The sequence below is a fragment of the Bufo bufo genome, chromosome 4 (genome assembly GCF_905171765.1).
Source record: "Bufo bufo chromosome 4, aBufBuf1.1, whole genome shotgun sequence".
Taxonomy (NCBI): domain Eukaryota; kingdom Metazoa; phylum Chordata; class Amphibia; order Anura; family Bufonidae; genus Bufo; species Bufo bufo.
In genome coordinates this window covers 464,490,019-464,514,095 of record NC_053392.1, presented here as the reverse complement: position 1 = coordinate 464,514,095, position 24,077 = coordinate 464,490,019, and the positions used below count along the sequence as shown (strand labels likewise).

Sequence of the window (24,077 nt, the reverse complement as noted above, 5' to 3'; positions counted from 1 at the left end):
TTATATATATATATATATATATATATATATATATATATATATATATATATATATATATATACATATACATACATATATACACACACATACACACACACACACATACAGACAAATTAACTATAAGTAAAAAGCAATATAATAAAAACCAAAATATGGAGATTCATACCAATAGTTCGACAAATATTAATGTACAAATCAGAGCCATGATCCCAGCTGTTCACCGAGTGTCCACCTGAGGTCTTTATGAGTGGATTCAAGTCATGTTTTTTGTAATCAGAGTCGAAAACATAGCACGGTACCTGGAAAAAAATAAAAATAAACTGTATATCCTCCTTACCCATACATAGATATCTTTCAAGTTTTTTGATAAAGTTTAGCTAAAAAATGCTGCACAAACTATTACTGAGAAGTCTGAGAAAAGCACAATGATCCTTGTGGCACAAGGACTATGGGGGAATTTATAAAAAGGGATGTTATTGATTTATTTTTGGAGACTGCCTGGGGCCTGGTAAAATAATACAGGCACTTATACTCACCTTTCCAGGCCTCTGCCATTTAATGTTATGAATTTTCCATATACTTTTGCAGCCTGACTTTGGCAGTGTATGGCACATGCCCGCTGATTGGGCTGCAGCAGTGTACAGAACATCAATGCTACAGCCACAATAATACGCAACTGGCACACGTTAAAGGGGTTGTGCAGGCAGTATATATTGATGACCTATCCTCAGGATGATATCTGATCTCCATGCAAGCTCTGCTTCCTCTTCATTACACTGAGCATCGTCTTAATTGCAGCGGCAGCACAGTGTAATTACTCGCTCCATTTACTCGAAGTACTCTGCGTCGCCAAGACTTCCAAGACGACGGGCAGTGTAATAAAGATGATGTAGCGCTCGCATAGAGCGTCACCTTTTTCTCAAACGGCTGATTGGTGGGGGTGCCAGGTGTCGGACCCCCGACGATCAGATATCGATCATAAATATATACTGCCTGCACAACCCCTTTAAACCTGTGAAACTACACCAGCTCCTAGCTGGCATAGATTTCAGCTTCTGCCACAAAGACCTCCTACCCTGTGCAGAAATTGGCACATTATTCTGTTAGTAGTCCATGATACATGACTAGTACTGCACATACAGACTTTATATTTTCCCACTGCCAGCTCTCAAAGCTGTGCTGAAATACACAGTCAGTCAACGCCTCATAATAAATCGGACGCATCTCTGGCCCACCGTCTGCCAGAAACTATATTCTACGCCAGCTAGGGACTGCTGTACACTTTATCAATAACTTACGCCACTTTCTGGCGCAAGTTATAGTAAATCCGGCAGGCCATGGGAAGCCCTGCCTCTTTTTCTCTCTACTTTAGAAAAGTGGAGAGTTAAAAAAAAAAAAAAAAAGTTTAAAATTATGGCGCAAATATGCAGTATGCCATAAATGTTAACTTTTTCATTCCACAATAGTGACATAAAAAAGGTTTGATAAAAGGTCCCCCAGTGAGTTCATGCAAACTAAAGGATCATAAAATGACAGCTACACTGGTCAAATCAGGGCCAGAAGGCAGCAAGATGTAGCCGACAGTTTTCCTTTAAAGGGAATCAGCCACCCTGATTTTGGACTATTATCTACAGTAATACGTGCACAGTACTGCAGGTAAGGACTGCAGATCACTATTATTTTCCTACAGCCTCTGGTTCCCCCGCTGTCAACAATCAAAGCTGCACTGAAAAGCAAAGTGAGGACTGCTGTGCTGTTCTAACATAATGGAGAGGACTCCTGTGTGCATGCGCTGCAGTCCTGACAATGTATTTCAGCGCAGCGCTTAGCCCTGACAGAGGGGAAGTGCTCTGGACTCCATATCTGCAGTACTACTCATGTATTAGTGGAGAGAATGGTCTGGAATCGTGGGGACAGATTCCCTTTAAAGGCCATAGCCACCTTCACAATCCGAATTTATTGTTTTAAAATACATCGAAAATGGAAAAATACATTGTACTCTTTTTAAAAAGTCCTACAAGTTTTGGGTCTTCAGCTCTATGTAGGCCGATATATATCCATGGGAAGCGAAAACAAAAACCCTCTATAATCTTATCCTGCAGTCAAGCTTTCCTCCATCTGCTGCATGCCACTTATCCACATGACTGCAGGACTGTAATTCCTCTATAAAAGTCACCTTACCCAAGTATTAAACTGTGTTATGGGACTCAGATACCCGCCAGCCATACAGACTAGGAGCTATACTCCATCTCAGGCACTCCCAAAGAAACGACTGGAGCATCAGCACGCTTTTCTGACCAGCTGCACTGTCCATTTCAGGGGGGCTCCACATGGCTCCTAGTGAACGGTGGCAGTCCAGCACTAGGACTCCCACTGATCTGATATCACCTATCCACAGGATAGAGGATAACTTTCTAATACCAGAATATCCCTTTAAAAAGGGGTTGTCCGGGTTCAGAGTTGAACCCGGACATATCCCCATTTTCACCCAGGCAGCCCCCCTGACTTGAGCATCGGAGCAGTTCATGCTGTGATGCTCTCCTTGCAAAGGCATTTTCTGGCGTTCTGGTGACGAACCGGGCTCTCCATGGGGACTGCCAAGCCTCTGCCCGGCAGTGTATTATTGTAAATAAAAGAGCCTATGCCCTGCGCGAAACAGCGCAGGGCCAGGGAGAGCATCGGACCATGAAATGCTCCAATGCCAACATCAGGGGGGCTGCCTGGGTGAAATTATGGGTATGTCCGGGTTCAGAACCCCTTTAAGTTGGCCATATACAAAGAACATTAATGATCAAATTATATTACTATTATTAGTTATAACCTTATTATCATTTTCATTCTCAACAATCTTTCTTCTTAGCTGTAGGCATTATAGCACTTTCCTTTCTCACTTAAAATAATGTATAATGTTGTACAATGAATCCTATTGTAGGATTTATTAATTTAATAATGCATTATTCCAGGGGAGCTTTATGACTATGGCTAGCTTAAATCACTTAAGATCACTTCATTGGAAGATCTGATTTGTCACAGTAGCTTTAAACATATTCTTAGACATTTTTCATTCAAAATAAAAAGAGAGCTATCACGGATGATGGCTGCCCATGCACACTGGATTCATGGCAGAGGCCGTACAGGGGCAGCCTCCCCACTTTTTCCCTTACAGCAGATGCCAATGCAAACGGAAACAAGATCAGACATATTAGATTTCAACATGACCAACCCTTAGCCTTGCCTAAAGCGAAATCAACATGAATGTTGGCCTATGTCAAGCATGCATGTTTAAGGGTCATACTATCTTAGGTCTACAACATGTTTAGGTTTAAAATAAATAAATAAATAAAAATCTGCATATATGCACCAGAAATTCTACTAACATATAGGCCCTGAGTAATCAAAATGGGTGTAAAGGAAACCTGATTTTATGGCCAATAGCAACCAATCTGATCCCACCTTTCATATTCCAAAGGAGCTCTGAAAAATGAAAAATAGAGAATCTGATTGGTTGCTATGGGCAACTAAGTCAGGTTTCCTTTACACCAGTTTTGATTAATCAGGGTCATGGGCTGAATCTGCCTTTAGACTAACACTAATCAGACATACCCTTTTGGCGTGTATTTGGCCAGGACATATTTGCAGTCAATGATGCAAAACCAGATCATACCACACATTGCTTAGTATAGATATACAACTGCACATTTCTGGAGCATACCTTCAGCAGAAAGCTTTTAACAGTTCTGCTGGACATAATGCTTTAGGCTAGGTCTACACGACGACATTGTCGCGCAACAATTTTTATAATGGTAGTCTATGGTGTCGCAATGTGACATGCTGCGACGTGACATTCGCAAAAAATCCAGATGCCCTATCTGCCATGCTATTTTATTTACAATTGGCCACAATGACCATTAATGTCCCTGGGCTGACACGTATTATTAATTATAAAATGTAACATTTATTTCTTGTCTTTAAAAATAAAATATATCTAGAACTCTAAAGATTAAAATTATCAGTCATGTCTGCCTACCGTGTATGATAATAACATTGGGTCTGATTGTTAGGTACGTCCATTAGAGGGCACTATACACTGGTAGCTATTGTCTCTTTGCTTGCTTTATTATGGCATCGTCTATACTAAGATAGCTTACACATGTGTCACGCGACACATGTCGTCGTGTAGACCTAGCCTTAGGCCTTTTGCACACAAACTTTTTTTTCCGTTTACGTTCCATTTTTTGCGTTTCGTATACGGTACCATTCATTTCAATGGGTCCGCAAAAAAAAAAAACGGAATGTACTCCGTATGCATTCCGTTTCCGTATTTCCGTTCAAAGATAGAATATGTCCCATTATTGCCCGCAAATCACATTCCATGGCTCCATTTTAGTCAATGGGGCTGTGAAAAACAGAACGGATACGGAATGCTTCCGTATGTCTTCCATATCTGTTCCGTTTTTGCGGAACCATCTATTGAAAATGTTATGCCCAGACCAATTTTTCTATGTAATTACTGTATATGCCATGCTTCAGTTTCCGTTTGCGATCCACCAAAAATGGAAACCAAACGGAAAGAGGGATCGGCAGAACGGAAACAGAAACACTACTGAAACAAAAAACGGATCCATTTAAAACGGACCGCAAAACACTGAAAAAGCTATACGGTCGTGTGCAAGAGGCCTTAAAGGGGTATTCCAGTTGTTAAAAGTTATCCCCTATCCACAGGATAGGGGATAACTATTAGTTCGGTGGGGGTCCTAGTGCTGGGACCCCCACCAATAACAAGAACGGGGGCCACCATACATCCTGCAGCCCCCCTGAAATGAATGGCGCGGCCGGTCGCACATGCACGTGGCTGCTCCATTCATTTCTATGCGAGTTCTGGAGATATCGCTTGGCTATCTCCGGAATTCCTATAAAGTGAACGGAGCAGCAAGGTGCATGCCCGACTGGCCACTCCGTTCATTTCAGGGAATCTGCAACGGGCACGATGCACGGATTCTCGCGATTGCTGGAGGTCCCATAGATCTAATAGTTATCCCCTATTACGTGGACAGGGGATAACTTCTAACAACCGGAATACCCGTTGAAATTTGTGTGAGCCAAGTCTTTTATGTCCATTGTACTTCAATCCAACAGAGATTAGATATATGCACAATGAAATAAGCAAAGAAGACAACTATTTCTGACACACTTTGCTCATAATGGCCACATGGAAGGAAGGAAATACTCAACACTTCCTGATCCCAACTTATGGAAGATCTTATTTGTGGCTTTAAGAAAAATAAAACTCTATGAAAGCCATGCATGCACCATTTTCTGTGTTTTCTCTATTAGCATCTATACCACTACCGCTGTTTTTGGACATTGGCAATTAGTAATATGCAAACCAGACAAACTTACCTCTTTAATTGGTTTAAATTTATTCTTCTTGCAAGCAGGGAATGTTCTCCACTCAAAGTAATGAACACATTCGTCATATTTAATAAATTCAGGGGTACCCTATGATAGGAGCAAATATATAAAGATATTAAATAAAAGAAAATAATTAAGCTCTCATTTTGGCCTAGTACACTTGTCCATTACTTTAAAACCTGCGTGAAAAACATTGTATTATGTTGTTTAAAGGGATTCTGTCACCAAGTTTTGGGCTATAGAGCTGCGGACATGCACGGCTAGATCGCCGCTAGCATGTCCGCCATATACCTGTCCTATAGGGCCGTGTGCTTTTAATTTCTTTAAAAAAGGATTTTATAGATATGTAAATGAGTCTTGTATGTGTCCAAGGGGCTGTACGAACCTTCCTGGAGCCCAGCCACGCCCGCCTGTGAAGGAGCCCAGCACCGCCTATGTCCTCCGAATCTCCTCCTTTCATCAACGATAGATTGCCGTAATCTCGCGATGCGCGAGCTCACGCATGCACAGTTCTTTCCCTGAGGCTGATGCCAGCACAGGGTAGAACACTATACCGGCACTGCGCATGCTCGCGCATCGCGAGATTACGGCAATCTATCGTTGATGAAAGGAGGAGATTCGGAGGACATAGGCGGTGCTGGGCTCCTTCACAGGCGGGCGTGGCTGGGCTCCAGGAAGGTTCGTACAGCCCCTTGGACACATACAAGACTCATTTACATATCTATAAAATCTTTTTTTAAAGAAATTAAAAGCACACAGCCCTATAGGACAGATATATGGCGGACATGCTAGCGGCGATCTAACCGTGCATGTCCGCAGCTCTATAGCCCAAAACTTGGTGACAGAATCCCTTTAAATGTATCAGCAGCTATTACCTTTAATCCTTTCTACCCCGGGCCAGTTTTCACCTTCCTGCCTAAGCCATTTTTTCAAATCTGACATTGTGTCAATTTATTTTTATTACTTTATATAGTTTATTACTTTATATTCCCCATATGTCTACTTTATGTTGGCATCATTTTGTAAATGTAATTTTATTTTTTTCTGGGCGCCGCTCCGTTTGCCCACTGTGGCCCCCGTTGTATTCTCCCGCCTGGTATGCTAATTTTAGCATTGGTACAGGGAGGAGGAGACTGCCCTGTTCCCCAATGGGTGTCTCATTCTCCCTGGCTGTGAGCTGTCCAATCACAGCCAGGGAGAAGGTGAGGTTTTTTTTCTCCCTGGCTGTGATGCTCTCCGCTGCGATTGGACAGCTCACAGCCAGGGAGAATGAGACGCCCATTGAGAAACAGGGCAGTCTCCTCCTCCCTGTACCAATGCTAAAATTAGCATACCAGGCGGGAGAATACAACGGGGGCCACAGCGGGCAAACGGAGTGGCGCCCAAAAAAAATAGGAAGTGCAGTTAGATCCCTGCACTATGCCCTACATATCCTGATACTTAGTTTATAATGTCTGGACCCATGAAAGGTCCTCTTTAAAGCTGCTGACCATTCATAAACTTCTAGAATAAATAACAGAGAATGGCACAACCTAGAATCATAAGAATCCAGAATTGCTATTACATGGGGAATGCAAGTAGTTACTACAATAGATGTCTGGAGAGGTGACAGGTGCTCTTTAAAAGGGAATCTACCACCTCTGATAAGTCCTAATAAGTACAGTAAAACATGTATAGAACTCCTGCCACTGACTCCAGGTCAGTAATTTGTATATCGTGTGACACAGTGAGAGGTTTTGTCTGGGAAAACAGGTATTTTCCTCCCAGCATGTGCTGCTGGGCTAATTTACAGGTCAAATACCGGACCGGATTTTAAGTGCTGGTCTGGGTTTTGGCAGCACCTGGCTGTCCTTAAATAGGCAGCTGGGCTCAGAAGCCAGGTCTCTGTGTTGGGATCTGGGAGCCTTGTGTCTGGATGAAGGCTTGCTACCTGTTTGCCGTGAAAACAGGTTGGTGCTGCTATGGTCAAGGACTCTTTGATGCAGAATTGCTGCATGGTGTGAATTAACACCAAAACAGCAAAGTGACTTATGAATGCTTGTTTTCTCACTTGCCTAAAGTATGAATAAAACACTGAACTGTTTGATCCAAAGAACTTGTTGTTGCCTCTATACTGCGTCCGCTAATCCTGTCTACCAGAGCAAAACCCCACAATCGATACACACACCAATTCCCCCGCAGTCATGAAAGCTGCAGCACTACTCTACAGAATCAGCCTGCGATCGATTCTTCCAGGAAAGATTGAGGTGGATGCTATAGGAGGCAGAAATCGTCTCCATGCATTCAGGACCAGATGGAAACACTTGGCCATAGAATAAAATTTAAAAAAAAAAGGATAGAAAGGAAAACCAGGTCGCCATAACCAATTTTCTAGCTGCCATGACCACCAGGTTTTGCCCAGACAGGTACATACAGATACATTCATAAAAGCATACAACACATTTGAAGCCATACAAAGAAAAATCTCACAGACAATAATTGGAAAAACAAAAAGGAGAAAGAATGCCTGCATTAAACACTGACCAATGACTTCCCGCACAATAAGTTGATGACACTTTGGATTTTATGCTCGGAGCCCGGACAACTTTCGGTAGTATTAAATACAAGGACATTATCGCTAAACTGGGCCGGCAAAGTTCCTGAAAAAAAAAAAAAAAAAAACACATTTTAAAGTGCAAAAATTATATTCTCTCTTCTTAAAGGGTTTGTTCCATGAAAAATGTTCTACATTTGTTCAAATCAGCACCTGGATATGAATAGTTTTGTAATTTTCTTCAATTAAAACTTTAGTATTGCCACCAAGTTTTTCAATAAAATCTGTATAGTGCCACCTGCTGTTTGTTATTTTCCTTATTTCTCTGTCCACCTCTGTAACAGTTTTGAGGTGGACACACATGCTCAGTCTCATCCTTCAACCGCCACCAGCTGTATCTACTCTGATAGGTACTGGGAGAGAGCAGCGACAAAATGGCCATGCCTCCTGAGCTGCAAGCCTGAAGAACACGCCTCCTGAGCTGCAAGCCTGAAGAACACGCCTCCTGAGCTGCAAGCCTGAAGAACACGCCTCCTGAGCTGCAAGCCTGAAGAACACGCCTCCTGAGCTGCAAGCCTGAAGAACACGCCTCCTGAGCTGCAAGCCTGAAGAACACGCCTCCTGAGCTGCAAGCCTGAAGAACACGCCTCCTGAGCTGCAAGCCTGAAGAACACGCCTCCTGAGCTGCAAGCCTGAAGAACACGCCTCCTGAGCTGCAAGCCTGAAGAACACGCCTCCTGAGCTGCAAGCCTGAAGAACACGCCTCCTGAGCTGCAAGCCTGAAGAACACGCCTCCTGAGCTGCAAGCCTGAAGAACACGCCTCCTGAGCTGCAAGCCTGAAGAACACGCCTCCTGAGCTGCAAGCCTGAAGAACACGCCTCCTGAGCTGCAAGCCTGAAGAACACGCCTCCTGAGCTGCAAGCCTGAAGAACACGCCTCCTGAGCTGCAAGCCTGAAGAACACGCCTCCTGAGCTGCAAGCCTGAAGAACACGTCTCCTGAGCTGCAAGCCTGAAGAACACGCCTCCTGAGCTGCAAGCCTGAAGAACACGCCTCCTGAGCTGCAAGCCTGAAATCAATTTAGTTGAGCAAAAGCAGCCATGAATAGGGAGAGCTCTGGATCCATGTGAAGCACAGGGCTGGTTCTAGCTTTGTTACATTATCATACTATATTAAGCTTGATTTTTACATTAATCACGAGTTAACCCCTTTAATAAACAGGCATGTGTGGATCATTTGAGCAAGGAGGAGCATGTACAGTACAACCTAAAAGTTCTTACAGTACAAATGAATAAACTGCTGTGTATCAGCATATAGCCCCTGAATGAATGGAAGCAGAGCAGCTCATGTGGTTTGTGACAGTCATTTTGTTAAGTAGATTCCTGTCTACAAGCCATTAATTAGCCTTAATTTGTATGAGTGGCACCCATACTGTTAGGCTAGCTTCACACTAGAGCTAAAATTTTCATAAGAGTTCATAACATCTGGCATAGCTTGCAGCGGTATTTGTCCGTCTGAATCTTGGCGCTAATGCTGGAAACAGGCCGGATCACATTATTGTCAACGGGACTGACGGCACTCTGGCAGTTTCCAGCGATGCCAGATACGATAAAATCCTGCAGGCTGTTCCTCTATCGTAAATATAAGACACAAAGAAAGTTTCTGTGCGATATCAGGAGCGGTTAAAGCAGCAGTCCCAAAAAAAGGAGTATGGTAACGCCCCAGATCAAGCTAAGGCGAAACCCGGGTCGGGCATCTATATACGCTTTTTACCAATGGATGTTTGTAAGTACAATAAATCTTACTGAATATTAAACACCCTGGGTATTGCACTATGTTCTGTTTCTCCTGAAGGAGAGAAAAAAATTTGCTGGTCGGTATCGGGATATTGGAGATGCACTGGTGATATCGTGGAATCTCCATAGAATCTTCCTGTGAGTGAAACTCCTGCCTGTGGAAACCTACCGCGGACCCATCTACATGTACTTTTGTTCCTCTATCGTAACTGCCTGCTGGAACAGTTTAGCGCTAGTGCAGGGATGGCCAACCTGAGGCTCTCCAGATGTTGCAAAACCACAACTCCCATCATGCCCGGACTGCAAACAGTTATCGGCCTACAGCAGGGCATGGTGGAAATTGTAGTTTTACAACAGCTGGAGAGCCTCAGGTTGGCCACGCCTGCGCTAGTGTGTGAAACTAGCCTTATATGGATAGGAGTCTTTTGGGGAGATTTATAAAACAGTCGAAAAGAAAAACAGATTTTCTTGGCTATAGCAAGTAATTAGAGATGAGTGAATTTCTGCTTATGAAATTTGTCCACACTTCGCGTTTGGTAGTAAAAAGGTGAATTGCGTTATGGATTCTGTTACCACGGACCATAACGCAATTCTCTGATGGAATGCATAAAGGAATACCTTTAGAGGCATTCCGTTATTCATTCCGTCATAATAGAAGTCTATGGGCTGCAAAACGGAGCCGTCCCGTTTCAGTTATGCAGGAGAGGACTCCCCTGCATAAAGGAAACGGGACAAATCAGTTTTGCAGCCCATAGACTTATAATTTGCATTCCGTCATAGAATTGCGTTATGGTCCGTGGTAACGGAAACCATAACGCAATTCACCTTTTACCACCAAACGAAGTGTGAACGAATTTTAAAATAAAAAATTCGCTCATCTCTACAAATAACCACAGCATAGTTTTCATTTCATATTCTAATCTTCCAAAATAAAAGTGGTGCTGTGATTGGCTGGGATGGGCAGTTTTTATAAATATGCCATCTTTATGTATGCTCTATATACATGCGGTTTCTTTTCCACATTACACAAGCCATATGCAGGGTGACACTTCTGCGAGATCTCATTGAGCTGGTAATTGTTCGACCATTCTGACAGATTCCCCCAACTTAAACCCCAAATCTTAACATAAAATTACAGTTTTTTAGTCAATCTTACCCACCTATAGCTACGGGTGGGTTTGCAGTCTTCACATAACACACATTTAAAGGGTCAGTGAGTTTTCATAAAGACATATCCAAGGTTTTGGTCGGGGGGGGTCTCAGTGCTCATCTCTAGAATGAGGAGAGAAAAGCTCTCACATATCAGAATCCAGATAGACCTATAGACTTTCTATCGAGTCCATCTCACTTCCTTTCTTGCCCTGAGGAGAGAGCACGATATGCGAGCGCATGTCTCTCCTCGTTCTTGCAACTGGTGGGGGTCCCAGTATTTTGTACCCTCACCAATAAAAACTTTTCATATGCTTCTATCAGATATTAAAAGCTTCATGAAAACTCAGTGACCCTCAGGTGTCCATACACCGGCCAGTGATGTCAGACTGACACTCATTCGGTCTACAGCTATTACTCAAGACCTCTTCCATACACGTCAGAACAAAATACAACAACATAAAACAGTAAAAACAGGCTAGAGCTAGTGTCCACTGTACTCTGATATTTCATCACAACATACAGTCAGGGCCGCCATCAGGGGGGTAAAGCCGATACCCCAGTAAGGGGCCCGGACCCCGGGGGGGCCCGGCCGGTCCCGAGCCATATTTTTATTTTTGTGTCAGTGTGTTAACTTTGCATTTTCAAGCGCCGCCCAGCTCATCAATATTCACTTCGCTGGGCGGCTTCTGCTGTCTCCGACGCTCCGAGATCCCGCGCATGCCCAATAGAAAGCTATGGGCATCGGCCTCACTTGCAGCTTCTGGGCATGCGCGGGATACCTTGCCCGGCACTCCCAGTGGCCACAATGATACTGCGCCTGCGTCCTGGGTGTCGGAGTCTGGTAACTTTAACCGGGCCACTGTTTATTATTTTGAAAAGGTCTTTGGGCTAAGAAGACCATGGCTTCCTGAGACAGAAAGCTAGCCCATCACCAGAAGCTGACATTCTGCTAGGTTGTAGGAGAGAGCCAGCTTGATCTGCATATTTGAGCATCTGTTGCTGGGCTAGCTCGAGGATGGCCTGCCTTTCAACATTGGGGTGTGCAGTACGCAAAAACCTGAGGTATCTGCAAATATTTTGTTGTATATTGACATGTAATGTTATGTATTGGCCATTTGTTTCAGCAGAGAAGGTATGGTTGGAAAAGGTTGGCTGGACCAGGTATAATCTGTATGTATTCATAAAACATAACATTTATTTAATTTTGTTAAATAGAAGGTCCTAAAGATAATAAGTGATAATAAAAGTACAAGGAATTACTTCCTGTCATACAATTAATGTAGTACAGGAAAATCAATAGTAGTAAGAACTATAGTGCACGGCAGCACTCAAAACTACTTTTGTCCTACCACTTTGTTGAATGGTTCCAGGATGCAGCCATTGTCTTGGGAGATGAAGAGATCCTTTCGTAATATAATCCAAAATGCAGCAACAGATTACGGAGTTAGGTGCAGAGTATCCCTTCTAATGCCCTATGCTGTGGATACGGAACAAACCCTAATAACTTATGAATCAGAGCAGCCTAACCACAGGGCACTTGTCCTAAAAAGGGTGACCCCGTATGGAACCTTTCCCTCAGTTACTGGCCCTAATAAGATCCCTATCCTAATCCCTACGTGCACATTTGTTCAGAGAAAAACTAATCAGGGGAAATAAAGAGGACATTGGGCAAAAATACATATTAGTGAGCTACATGTTCAGCCTGAAAAATGACATAAAGCTCAAAGGTAGAGGTTCCTGATATAATAACCTCACACACAGCAGATGAATACACTTCGCCTCCAGACATAGGGGCATGATGTCACCCCTGTATTCATCTGCTGGCACCTTCAATTTTCTTCCCTGCGAGAAGTTTCTGCTTCTTCCCGAGAACTTTCCTCATTCTATATATGCGGGGAAGAGTAACCGCAGCCCTCCCATCACCTGCCTGGACAATCCCTTTAAAACCGCCACCGGCAACTTTTTGTTCCTGGGAAAGCTGGGTGATAACCAGTATGGTCGCCATTATGTCCATGGCGATTGTCATACAGCTTTCCTTGACGCCTGAATGATAACCCATAATGTGCCATGGTAACTGGGCAGCCCTGCCATTGAGGAAAGCTGGGTCTTTATATATTAATATTATATAGGCCTGCAAATTCTTTTGACCCCATATTTGTCTCTGGGAAAGCTGGGTGACCACCACAACAGTGCAACATGACGGGTGACACAGGGGTAGTCATCCAGCTTTTCTAATACACTCAGTGGCAGACCTGCTATGTGGTATTACAAAGGCCCTAAGGGGCCCCAACCACACATGGCAGAGCCCTGATACAGATTTTGCATTGGGCTTTAGTTACCCCCTTGCATTACTATGCAGCCTGCCATTCAGGATTCTGGGAAAGCTGGGTAACCGCTACAAGTCTATCTATGGTCTGGGATCAGAACTGTTCACTATCCTGTAACCAGGGGCAACGAGAAACAATGTAACAGCCTCGCCACATTGTTTCACATGTCCTCAGAAATGTGCATTAGGCCTGGACGTCGGTGCCCGCGGGCAGTGCCAGCTTTCTGCATGGCTTAGTGCATTATGCCGCATTATTCCAACCCATTCATCCTCCCCTAAAATTCTGCAGGACCTAGGGGTCCATTATACCTTAATGGGCACAGTAGAACCCCCTCCCCCAGCACCATTCATCCCACAGGGCATAAGTCCTCATGTGAACAATGGGAATGCTCTGTTCCTGGAAAAGCTGGGTGACAAATAATGGCCCTTTTACCCTCCCATAAGGGTTGTTACTCACCTTTCCCTCATTAGTTACAACCCTGCTCCAGAATCACAGGCAGATTTCCCATTCAGGACTCTGGGAAAGCTGAGTGACAGACCCAAATTGACCGCATAGATTTTGCATGGGGGGCATTAGATTATTTTCTATACACGTGAAGGGTACAGTCACTCACATGGAGGGTCATGGCAGTCCTGCCAACAGCAGCCCTATGTAAGGGACACGCTGCTAGTTTACTGCTTCTGCAAACATTCCCTCCCAGTCAGGTTCACACAGCATATACAGGGCAGAAATAATACAGCACAGGTGGTCTGAGTTCTGATGTGTGTGACCCACTAACCAATAGATACAGAATTGTGAAGAAGAAACACAGATCCCCCATAACAATGTCATCCACAGATCCCCCATAACAGTGTCATCCACAGATCCCCCATAACAGTGTGTCATCCACAGATCCCCCATAACAGTGAGTCATCCGCAGATTCCCCATAAGTGTGTCATTCACAGATCCCCCATAACAGTGCGTCATCCACAGATCCCCCATAACAGTGCGTCATCCACAGATCCCCCATAACAGTGCGTCATCCACAGATCCCCCATAACAGTGTGTCATCCACAGATCCCCCATAACAGTGTGTCATCCACAGATCCCCCATAACAGTGTGTCATCCACAGATCCCCCATAACAGTGTGTCATCCACAGATCCCCCATAACAGTGTGTCATCCACAGATCCCCCATAACAGTGTGTCATCCACAGATCCCCCATAACAGTGTGTCATCCACAGATCCCCCATAACAGTGTGTCATCCACAGATCCCCCATAACAGTGTGTCATCCACAGATCCCCCATAACAGTGTGTCATCCACAGATCCCCCATAACAGTGTGTCATCCACAGATCCCCCATAACAGTGTGTCATCCACAGATCCCCCATAACAGTGTGTCATCCACAGATCCCCCATAACAGTGTGTCATCCACAGATCCCCCATAACAGTGTGTCATCCACAGATCCCCCATAACAGTGTGTCATCCACAGATCCCCCATAACAGTGTGTCATCCACAGATCCCCCATAACAGTGTGTCATCCACAGATCCCCCATAACAGTGTGTCATCCACAGATCCCCCATAACAGTGTGTCATCCACAGATCCCCCATAACAGTGTGTCATCCACAGATCCCCCATAACAGTGTGTCATCCACAGATCCCCCATAACAGTGTGTCATCCATTATCCCCCATAACAGTGTGTCATCCACAGATCCCCCATAACAGTGGGTCAACCACAGATCCCCCATAACAGTACTATCCACAGATCCCCCATAACAGTCTCATCCACAGATCCCCCATAACAGTGTGTCATCCACAGATCCCCCATAACAGTGTGTCATCCACAGAGCCCCATAACAGTGTGTCATCCACAGATCCCCATAACAGTGTGTCATCCACAGATCCCCATAACAGTGTGTCATCCACAGATCCCCATAACAGTGTCATCCACAGATCCCCATAACAGTGTGTTATCCAAAGATCCCCATAACAGTGTGTTATCCAAAGATCCCCATAACAGTGTGTCATCCACAGATCCCCCATAACAGTGTCTTCCACAGATCCCCCATAACAGTGTCATCCACAGATCCCCCATAACAGTGTCATCCACAGATCCCCCCATAACAGTGACTGGAGCAGACCTGCTGATAAACACAGCTAGGCCACCACCAGTCAAGGTAAAAACTTAGTTGTCAATAATGTAATGTAGTGTAGGGGGCCAAGTAATGTTTTGAGGCCAAAATGGCAAAGATGACCACCAAGAATATCTAGAATATCTAAAATTAGCTGGTCAAGTAAAACGTTGCATGAAGCAATCATTAAATAGGTGGCTGACAAAAAGGGGCGGGTTAAAGGGTGTGGTCAATGGGCTCCAGGGGGGCAGCAAAATTAGCTTTCGCCTAGGGGGGGGGGGCATGGGGGGCCCAGGCCTTGAGCTGTGTAAGGGGCCCCAAAATTTCTGATGGCAGCCCTGCATACAGTAGGCTTATAAAAAGTTCTACTCTGCTAACCGATAGAAGAAAGTTTTCCATCTGTGTTTTTTTATTTTCTATATGTTGCTATGGTGTTGCAAGCAACTGCATTGAATTGTGCTGACTCTGGATATACAGTACAAGCATCTAGGAACCTGGGATGGAAGGATTAGTGTCCACCTATGTGGACATATTTGTCCTCTCCTCCAAAAAGTCCTGGCCCTCGTATTTTATATTTCCACACTCTCCCTCCTTGGTTGTCAGAGGTGCTTTATAAGCTGTGTTCACATCACATTTTCGTCCCACTCTTAACTTAAAGGGGTTTTCTCATGTCAGACAATGGGGGCATATCGCTAGGATATGCCTCCATGGTCTTATAGGTGCGGGTCCCACCGCTGGGACCCGAACCTATATCTAGAACGGAGACCCAAAAGTGAAGGAGAGCGCACTGGACATGCGCAGCCGCCCTCCATTCATTTCTATGCGGCCGCCGAAAATAGCCGAGCACTGGCTCGGCTATTGCCGTCTTCCCTATAGAAATGAATGGGAGCATGGGCCGCGCATGCGCGTCACACTCCCATTCACTTCTATGGGAGAGGCAGGGATTAGCGCTTGGTGGTGGACAGACCCCGGGAAATCTAGGGTCCTCCAGCCACAGGGCTCCCCGCTCCATTCTCGATATAGATGCGAGTCCCAGTGGTGGGACCCACACCTATCAGACAATGGGAATACCCCTTTAAAGATCAGGAAAAAAACACAAGTATGGAAAACTATGGCATCCCATGCACTTTAAAAAAAAAAAAAAAAAAACATACACAGGACTCTGCAAAATGTTTAGGCAGCTGTGCAAAAATACTGCAAAGAATGCTTTAAAAATAAAAGGAGTTAATAGTTTATTTTTATCAACTGAAAGCAAAATGAATGAAAAAAAGTGAAATTCAAATCACTATTTCATTTGGCTTCCCTTTTCCTTCAAAACAGTATTAGCTCTTCTTGGTACACATACACCTGACTACGAAATCCATAACTTTGAGTATGTTTAACCAATTATATCAACCAGGTGACAATGATTTCATTTTCACAGGTAGGCTCAAACAGTCTGTAACTGAAATAGAAACTGCTGTGTAGGACGCTTAAAAAAGGGAGGAAAACAGCCGAAATCTGCTACAAAGGTGAGGTTGTGGAAGACAGTTTCAAGTTACAGGTCATACACCTCGGTAAGACTGAGCACTACAACAAGACACAAGGTACTTACACTGCATCAGCAAGGTTTCTCCCAGACAAAGATATTAAAGCAGACTGATGTTTCAAGATTGTCAAGCTCTTTTGAAGAAGAAGAAAGAAAAGGGCAAGGCTGAGAACCGCTGACGCAGTGGTCACCCAAGGAAACTTAGTGCAGCAGATGTAAGACGCACGATGCTTAGTTCACCTCAAAATTGGAAGAAATCTATACATTTGGCTTGAAAACAAGGCCAAGCAACTCAACTATGTACAAAATGGCAGTAGGGACTGCTACTCAGACTGCTGTAGTCTGAACTACTGGACTACTAGAAATTTGAAATATTTGGTAGTAACAGGAGGCAGTTTGGTAGCCAAAGGGCTGGACATTGGTACAACAATTTATTTCTGCAGGCAACAGTAAGGGTCCATTCACACGTCCGCATCCGTTCCATAAATTGCGGAACGGGTGCGGACCCATTCATTCTCTATGGGGCAGGAATGGATGCGGACAGCTCCCCCGATCTTCCGGTCCGCAGCTCCGGAAAAAAATAGATGTCCTATTCTTGTCCACAATTTTGGACAAGAATAGGCAGTTCTATGGGGGTGCCGGCTGGGTGTATTATGGATTAGCAATTTGTGGATCTGCAATACACAACAGATGTGTGAATGGACCCTTTAGCATAGTGTAGGTTCCTGGCAAGTTTCGGGCTGCATTTCAGCAAATGGGAGTTGAGGATTTGGTCTGGCTTAATGGTGTCATCAGTGCGAAGAATACAGGTAAATACTTAGCAATCATCATCAGGGAGGCATCAGATTGGCTCTAAATTTATTCTGCAGCAGGACAAAGACCCCAAACATACAACCAAGACCATGAGGAACCGTCTTCAGCATAAAGAACAGGGAGTCCTGGAAGTGATAATATCTCCACAGAGCCCCGATATCCACATCAGAGTGTGTCTGGTATTTCATTAAGAGACATAAGGATTTTAGCAAGGCTACTTCGACAGACGATCTCTGGTTACTTCTCCAAGATGTTTGGAACAACCACCCTGAAGAGTTTCTCTCCTCCCCCCACCCCCAACATCTGCTATAGTGGGACAGTCAGGACAACCTCATAAGATGATCGACTGGTCTTGCCAAAATCGGTGGGTTGGCCAACATTCATCTAATATGTATTGCCACCTTTAGTGTTAGCATTATAAAACAGTTAATGAAACTATAGATGGTGGAAAATCATCTGGCACCTGGAAAGGAAGCGATAATATAGCGATTATATGGTTTTCCACTTACCAACTGACTGAAAAGTATTCTCCTTCATGTCATGAGCAGAAATGGCGCATTCAGTGTTCGCACAATCGCTTGAGTGTAAACTTTCACAGAGATTTATTTTGTAGTGCACATTTTTCTCATCGTCCAACGCTTCCCATGTGTGCCTGTGTAGAAAAATGCAAAGGGTTCCTACTTGCAGCATTGTAAAACACGGTAATGCCTTAATAAAAACAGCCTTTTATTCCTAATACAGAACACAGTTATACATTGCATAGTAACTTATGGGGTCATTTATCAAACTGGTGGAAAGTAGAACTGGCTTAGTTGCTCATAGAAACCAATCAGAGTCCACTTTTCATTTTTGACAGCTACTTTGGAAAATGAAAGGTGGAATCTGTTTGGTTGCCATGGGCAACTAAGCCAGTTTTTTTTATGTATTTATTTTATGCACTTATATAGCGCTACTATATTCCACAGACATTAGCATCACATTGTCCCCAATGGGGCTCACAATCTAAGGTTCTTATCAGTATGTCTTTGGAGTGTGGGAGGAAACCGGAGTACATTTATCAGTGTTTGGGCTCATGCACACGGCCGTTGCCCGGCCGTGCCTGTATTGCGGCCCACAAACAGTGGGTCCGCAATATACTGGCACTGGCCATGTGCACACTGTATCACGAATGCAGACCCATTCAATAGGTCCACAATCCAAGAGATACGGTACAGTGTCAAATGCTTTGGAGAAGTCCAGACATATGACATCCATTGATTCACCGCTGTCAAGTCTACAACTTAGGGCTCTTTCACACTTGCGTTGTCCGGATCCGGCATGTACTCCATTTGCCGGAATTACACGCCGAATCCGGAAAAAGGCAAGTGAACTGAAAGCATTTGAAGACGGATCCGTCTTCAAAATGCGTTCAGTGTTACTATGGCAGCCAGGACACTATTAAAGTCCTGGTTGCCATAGTAGTAGTGGGGAGCGGGGGAGCAGTATGCTTACAGTCCGTGCGGCTCCCGGGGCGCTCCAGAATGACGTCAGAGCGCCCCATGCGCATGGATGACGTGTCCATGCGATCACGTGATCCATGCGCGTGGGGCGCCCTAACGTCACCCTGGAGCGCCCGGGGAGCCGCACGGACGGTAAGTATACTGCTCCCCCGCTCCCCACTACACTTTACCATGGCAAACAGGACTTTAGCGTCCTGGCAGCCATGGTAACCATTCAGAAAAAGCTAAACGCCTGATCCGGCAATGCGCCGAAACGAAGTTTAGCTTAAGGCCGGATCCGGATTAATGCCTTTCAATGGACATTAATTCCGGATCCGGCCTTGCGGCAAGTGTTCAGGATTTTTGGCCGGAGCAAAAAGCGCAGCATGCTGCGGTATTTTCTCCGGCCAAAAAACGTTCCGGTCCGGAACTGAAGACATCCTGAACGGATTTCTCTCCATTCAGAATGCATTAGGATAATCCTGATCAGGATTTTTCCGGCATAGAGCCCCGACGACTGAACTCTATGCCGGAAGAAAAGAACGCAAGTGTGAAAGAGCCCTTAGCTCCTCATAAAAACTGATATTGCTGATGCGCTTATTTTCATTGAGATACTCCAGGATAGCATCTCTTAGTAAACTTTAAAACATTTTACCCATAAACAGATGTTAAACAGAACCATGCGAATATAAAAAAAAAAATATATAAAAAATGAAATAAAATAAAAAAAAAAAGAGATAAAAATACAGCCTAAACACATAAAAAGCACCTTGGGTATAAGTCAGTGATGGAAAAAAATAAAATAAAATACTATAAATTAGAGAACTTTCGCACTTGCGGCAGAGGTATTGCAGTCCATGTCAATTGAAAATATCTGATTTGCAAATAGGCCATGTGACCAAAGAATATAGAGTCATCGGCCTAGGTAGAGACAGCGATGCCCCCAGAGTGCCATGACCTTTTTAAAAAAAGCTGATCGGCAGAGGTCTTTGAGAGATGGACTCCACCATTCAGAGATTGAAGGCTTATCCTGAGGTCATCAATACTGAATTCCTGGAAACCCCTTTAGTATTGGAAAGCAAGCGTACCATGTCAGAAGACAGCTAAAATCTTGTGGTAAAAGCTGGTGGCCGATCAGGTTCAGCCAGTGGATGTGGGCCTGAAGACCTTCTACAGACATTAAAAGAAAACTTCTTGGTGCAGCCAAGGGGTAACATATTCGATCAAAACAAAGCTGCGATAAATAGCAATGGTTATTCCCATACATGTTCTACAAACCCAATCTGAAAGGAGCCTTCGAGCTTTATATCAAAGTTTATCACTGCATAGATGAAAAGATTAAATTCATCACCATTTGCAAAATATTAGTTTGCGGTCAGTGAATGAGAATATATCAAAGGCAGCAAACCAGGCCATAACAAGTCCTGCATTCAGCTGCGAAGTGGAAGCAATTGTATCTAAGGGATGGTCTGTGAGCTAATTACATCTGCACAAATAACCCGTTCCCGCAAAAGGTTATACCTGTACGGCACAGGCTCCGAAGGTCAGCCCATGTTATCTGCGGTGGGAACTACAATCCATCCCGCAAAAAAATTAAGTGACTTTATGATTCAAAAGTAATAAAACATAAAAAATGTATATAATACAATTGTTGTACATTCATTACTGAATCAGCCCACTGAATCTAACATTAACGTTTCATTTTTACCGCACAAGAACATAAAACTTTTTTTTTTAAAAACACAGAATAGCAGTTTTTTGTTAATCCTGCTTCCCTCTTGGCTCTTTGGCTATACTGAATGCTCTGACTGAGAAAGTCGAGCAAGACTGTTTGCCCTGCTTTAAGTCCAAAGAAAAGAGGAAGTTAAAGAGCCAGGTCAGGAAGTAGAATACATGGAGTTACAAAAAAAGCGTCAAAAAATGACATCCAGAAAACCATACACCAGTTTTTTGGCACAAAATAAGATTTACATGTAGGCTGTTAAAACACAATAAAAATAAATAATGATAGTGTTCCTTTAAAGGGAACTTGTCATCAACTTTATGCTACCCATAATAAAGGCAGCATGAAGTGGAGACAGTTGAGTTGATTTCAGAGGTCTGTCATTTATAAGTTTAAAAGTAAGTCGTTGCCGAGAACTAACATCACAATCATTGCAGACTGGGCCTGGAAAAGAGTCTCGGCCACCTGAGAAGAGTCATGGTTATTTATGAATTCTTGCTCTTCTTGCCCACCTGCTGATGTCTGACAGTCTTCTACCTAGTTTTCTCCCCTTCTCTCTAGGAGAGAACTGCCAATCATCAGCAGATGGGTGAGAGAGCAGGAGATTATGAATAACCAGGACTCTTCTCAGGTAGATTTGACTCTTTTCCAGGCCTGGGCTGCAATGATTATGATGCTGGTTCTCAGCAACCACTTACTTTTAGCTCATGAGTGACACACCGCTGACATCAGCATTTCTGTCACTATTTATGCTGCACTCAGTGAGGTCAACATAAAGTTGATGACAGGTTCCCTTTAAGTGCCGTAAAAATAACAAAGTTAACTTTAATGTTTGGCTCCAAATAAAGTACTAACTTTTTCTTATGTTTTACTACTTTTGGGAAAAAGAAAAAAAAACAGGTTTTATGTAAATAAGTACCATAATCTTTGTGGTGCTATAATACAAGGATCATTACTTTATTTTTCCATGAATGTCGCCATGAGGGATATTTATTTTAGAGGAAGGTTTGAAGTTTGTTTTCTGCCTTTTTTAACCACCTCAGCCCCCAGTGCTTAAACACCCTGAAAGACCAGGCCACTTTTTACACTTCTGACCTACACTACTTTCACCGTTTATTGCTCGGTCATGCAACTTACCACCCAAATGAATTTTACCTCCTTTTCTTCTCACTAATAGAGCTTTCATTTGGTGGTATTTCATTGCTGCTGACATTTTTACTTTTTTTGTTATTAATCAAAATTTAACGATTTTTTTGCAAAAAAATTAAATTTTTCACTTTCAGTTGTAAAATTTTGTAAAAAAAAAACGACATCTATATATAAATTTTGCTCTTAATTTATTGTTCTACATGTCTTTGATAAAAAAAAAATGTTTGGGTAAAAAAAAAATGGTTTGGGTAAAAGTTATAGCGTTTACAAACTATGGTACAAAATGTGAATTTCCGCTTTTTGAAGCAGCTCTGACTTTCTGAGCACCTGTCATGTTTCCTGAGGTTCTACAATGCCCAGACAGTACAAACACCCCACAAATGACCCCATGTCGGAAAGTAGACACCCTAAGGTATTCGCTGATGGGCATAGTGAGTTCATAGAACTTTTTATTTTTTGTCACAAGTTAGCGGAAAATGATTATTTTTTTTTTTTTTTCTTACAAAGTCTCATATTCCACTAACTTGTGACAAAAAATAAAAAATTCTAGGAACTCGCCATGCCCCTCATGGAATACCTTGGGGTGTCTTCTTTCCAAAATGGGGTCACTTGTGGGGTAGTTATACTGCCCTGGCATTCTAGGGGCCCAAATGTGTGGTAAGGAGTTTGAAATCAAATTCTGTAAAAAATGACCAGTGAAATCCGAAAGGTGCTCTTTGGAATATGGGCCCCTTTGCCCACCTAGGCTGCAAAAAAGTGCCACACATGTGGTATCTCCGTATTCAGGAGAAGTTGGGGAATGTGTTTTGGGGTGTCATTTTACATATACCCATGCTGGGTGAGAGAAATATCTTGGCAAAAGACAACTTTTCCCATTTTTTTATACAAAGTTGGCATTTGACCAAGATATTTCTCTCACCCAGCATGGGTATATGTAAAATGACACCCCAAAACACATTCCCCAACTTCTCCTGAGTACGGAGATACCAGATGTGTGACACTTTTTTGCAGCCCAGATGCGCAAAGGGGCCCATATTCCTTTTATGAGGGCATTTTTAGACATTTGGATCCCAGACTTCTTCTCACGCTTTAGGGCCCCTAGAATGCCAGGGCAGTATAAATACCCCACATGTGACCCCATTTTGGAAAGAAGACACCCCAAGGTATTCAATGAGGGGCATGGCGAGTTCATAGAAAAAAAAATTTTTGGGCACAAGTTAGCGGAAATTGATTTATTTTTTTTTTTTCTCACAAAGTCTCCCTTTCCGCTAACTTGGGACAAAAATTTCAATCTTTCATGGACTCAATATGCCCCTCACGGAATACCTGGGGGTGTCTTCTTTCCGAAATGGGGTCACATGTGGGGTATTTATACTGCCCTGGCATTCTAGGGGCCCTAAAGCGTGAGAAGAAGTCTGGAATATAAATGTCTAAAAAATTTTACGCATTTGGATTCCGTGAGGGGTATGGTGAGTTCATGTGAGATTTTATTTTTTGACTCAAGTTAGTGGAATATGAGACTTTGTAAGAAAAAAAAAAAAATTCCGCTAACTTGGGCCAAAAAAATGTCTGAATGGAGCCTTACAGAGGGGTGATCAATGACAGGGGGGTGATCAATGACAGGGGGGTGATCAGGGAGTCTATATGGGGTGATCACCCCCCTGTCATTGATCACCCCCCTATAAGGCTCCATTCAGATGTCCGTATGTGTTTTGCGGATCCGATCCATGTATCCGTGGATCCGTAAAAATCATACGGACATCTGAATGCAGCCTGACAGGGGGGGTGATCAATGACGGGGGGGGTGATCAATGACAGGGGGGGTGATCAGGGAGTCTATATGGGGTGATCACCACAGTCATTGATCACGCCCCTGTAAGGCTTTATTCAGACGTCCGTATGCGTTTTGCGGATCTGATCCATCTATCAGTGGATCCGTAAAAATCATGCGGACGTCTGAATGGAGCTTTACAGGGGTGTGATCAATGACAGGGGGTGATCAGGGAGTCTATATGGGGTGATCAGGGGTGATCAAGGGTGAATAA

The 24,077-nt window shown here is 43.6% G+C and overlaps 1 protein-coding gene across 2 annotated transcripts in view; it reads right to left on the bottom strand.

Annotated features, from left to right (window-relative positions):
* IGF2R (insulin like growth factor 2 receptor) overlaps positions 1-24,077 on the bottom strand; it is a 231,858-nt gene that overhangs the window by 170,706 nt on the left and 37,075 nt on the right. For both annotated transcript variants that reach the window (XM_040429474.1, XM_040429475.1), the window contains exons 2-5: positions 18,192-18,334; positions 7,936-8,051; positions 5,401-5,499; positions 167-299 (exon numbers count right to left, since the gene is read on the bottom strand). In XM_040429474.1, the coding sequence (XP_040285408.1) occupies positions 167-299; positions 5,401-5,499; positions 7,936-8,051; positions 18,192-18,334 (491 nt within the window). The remainder of the gene's footprint in view (positions 1-166; positions 300-5,400; positions 5,500-7,935; positions 8,052-18,191; positions 18,335-24,077) is intronic.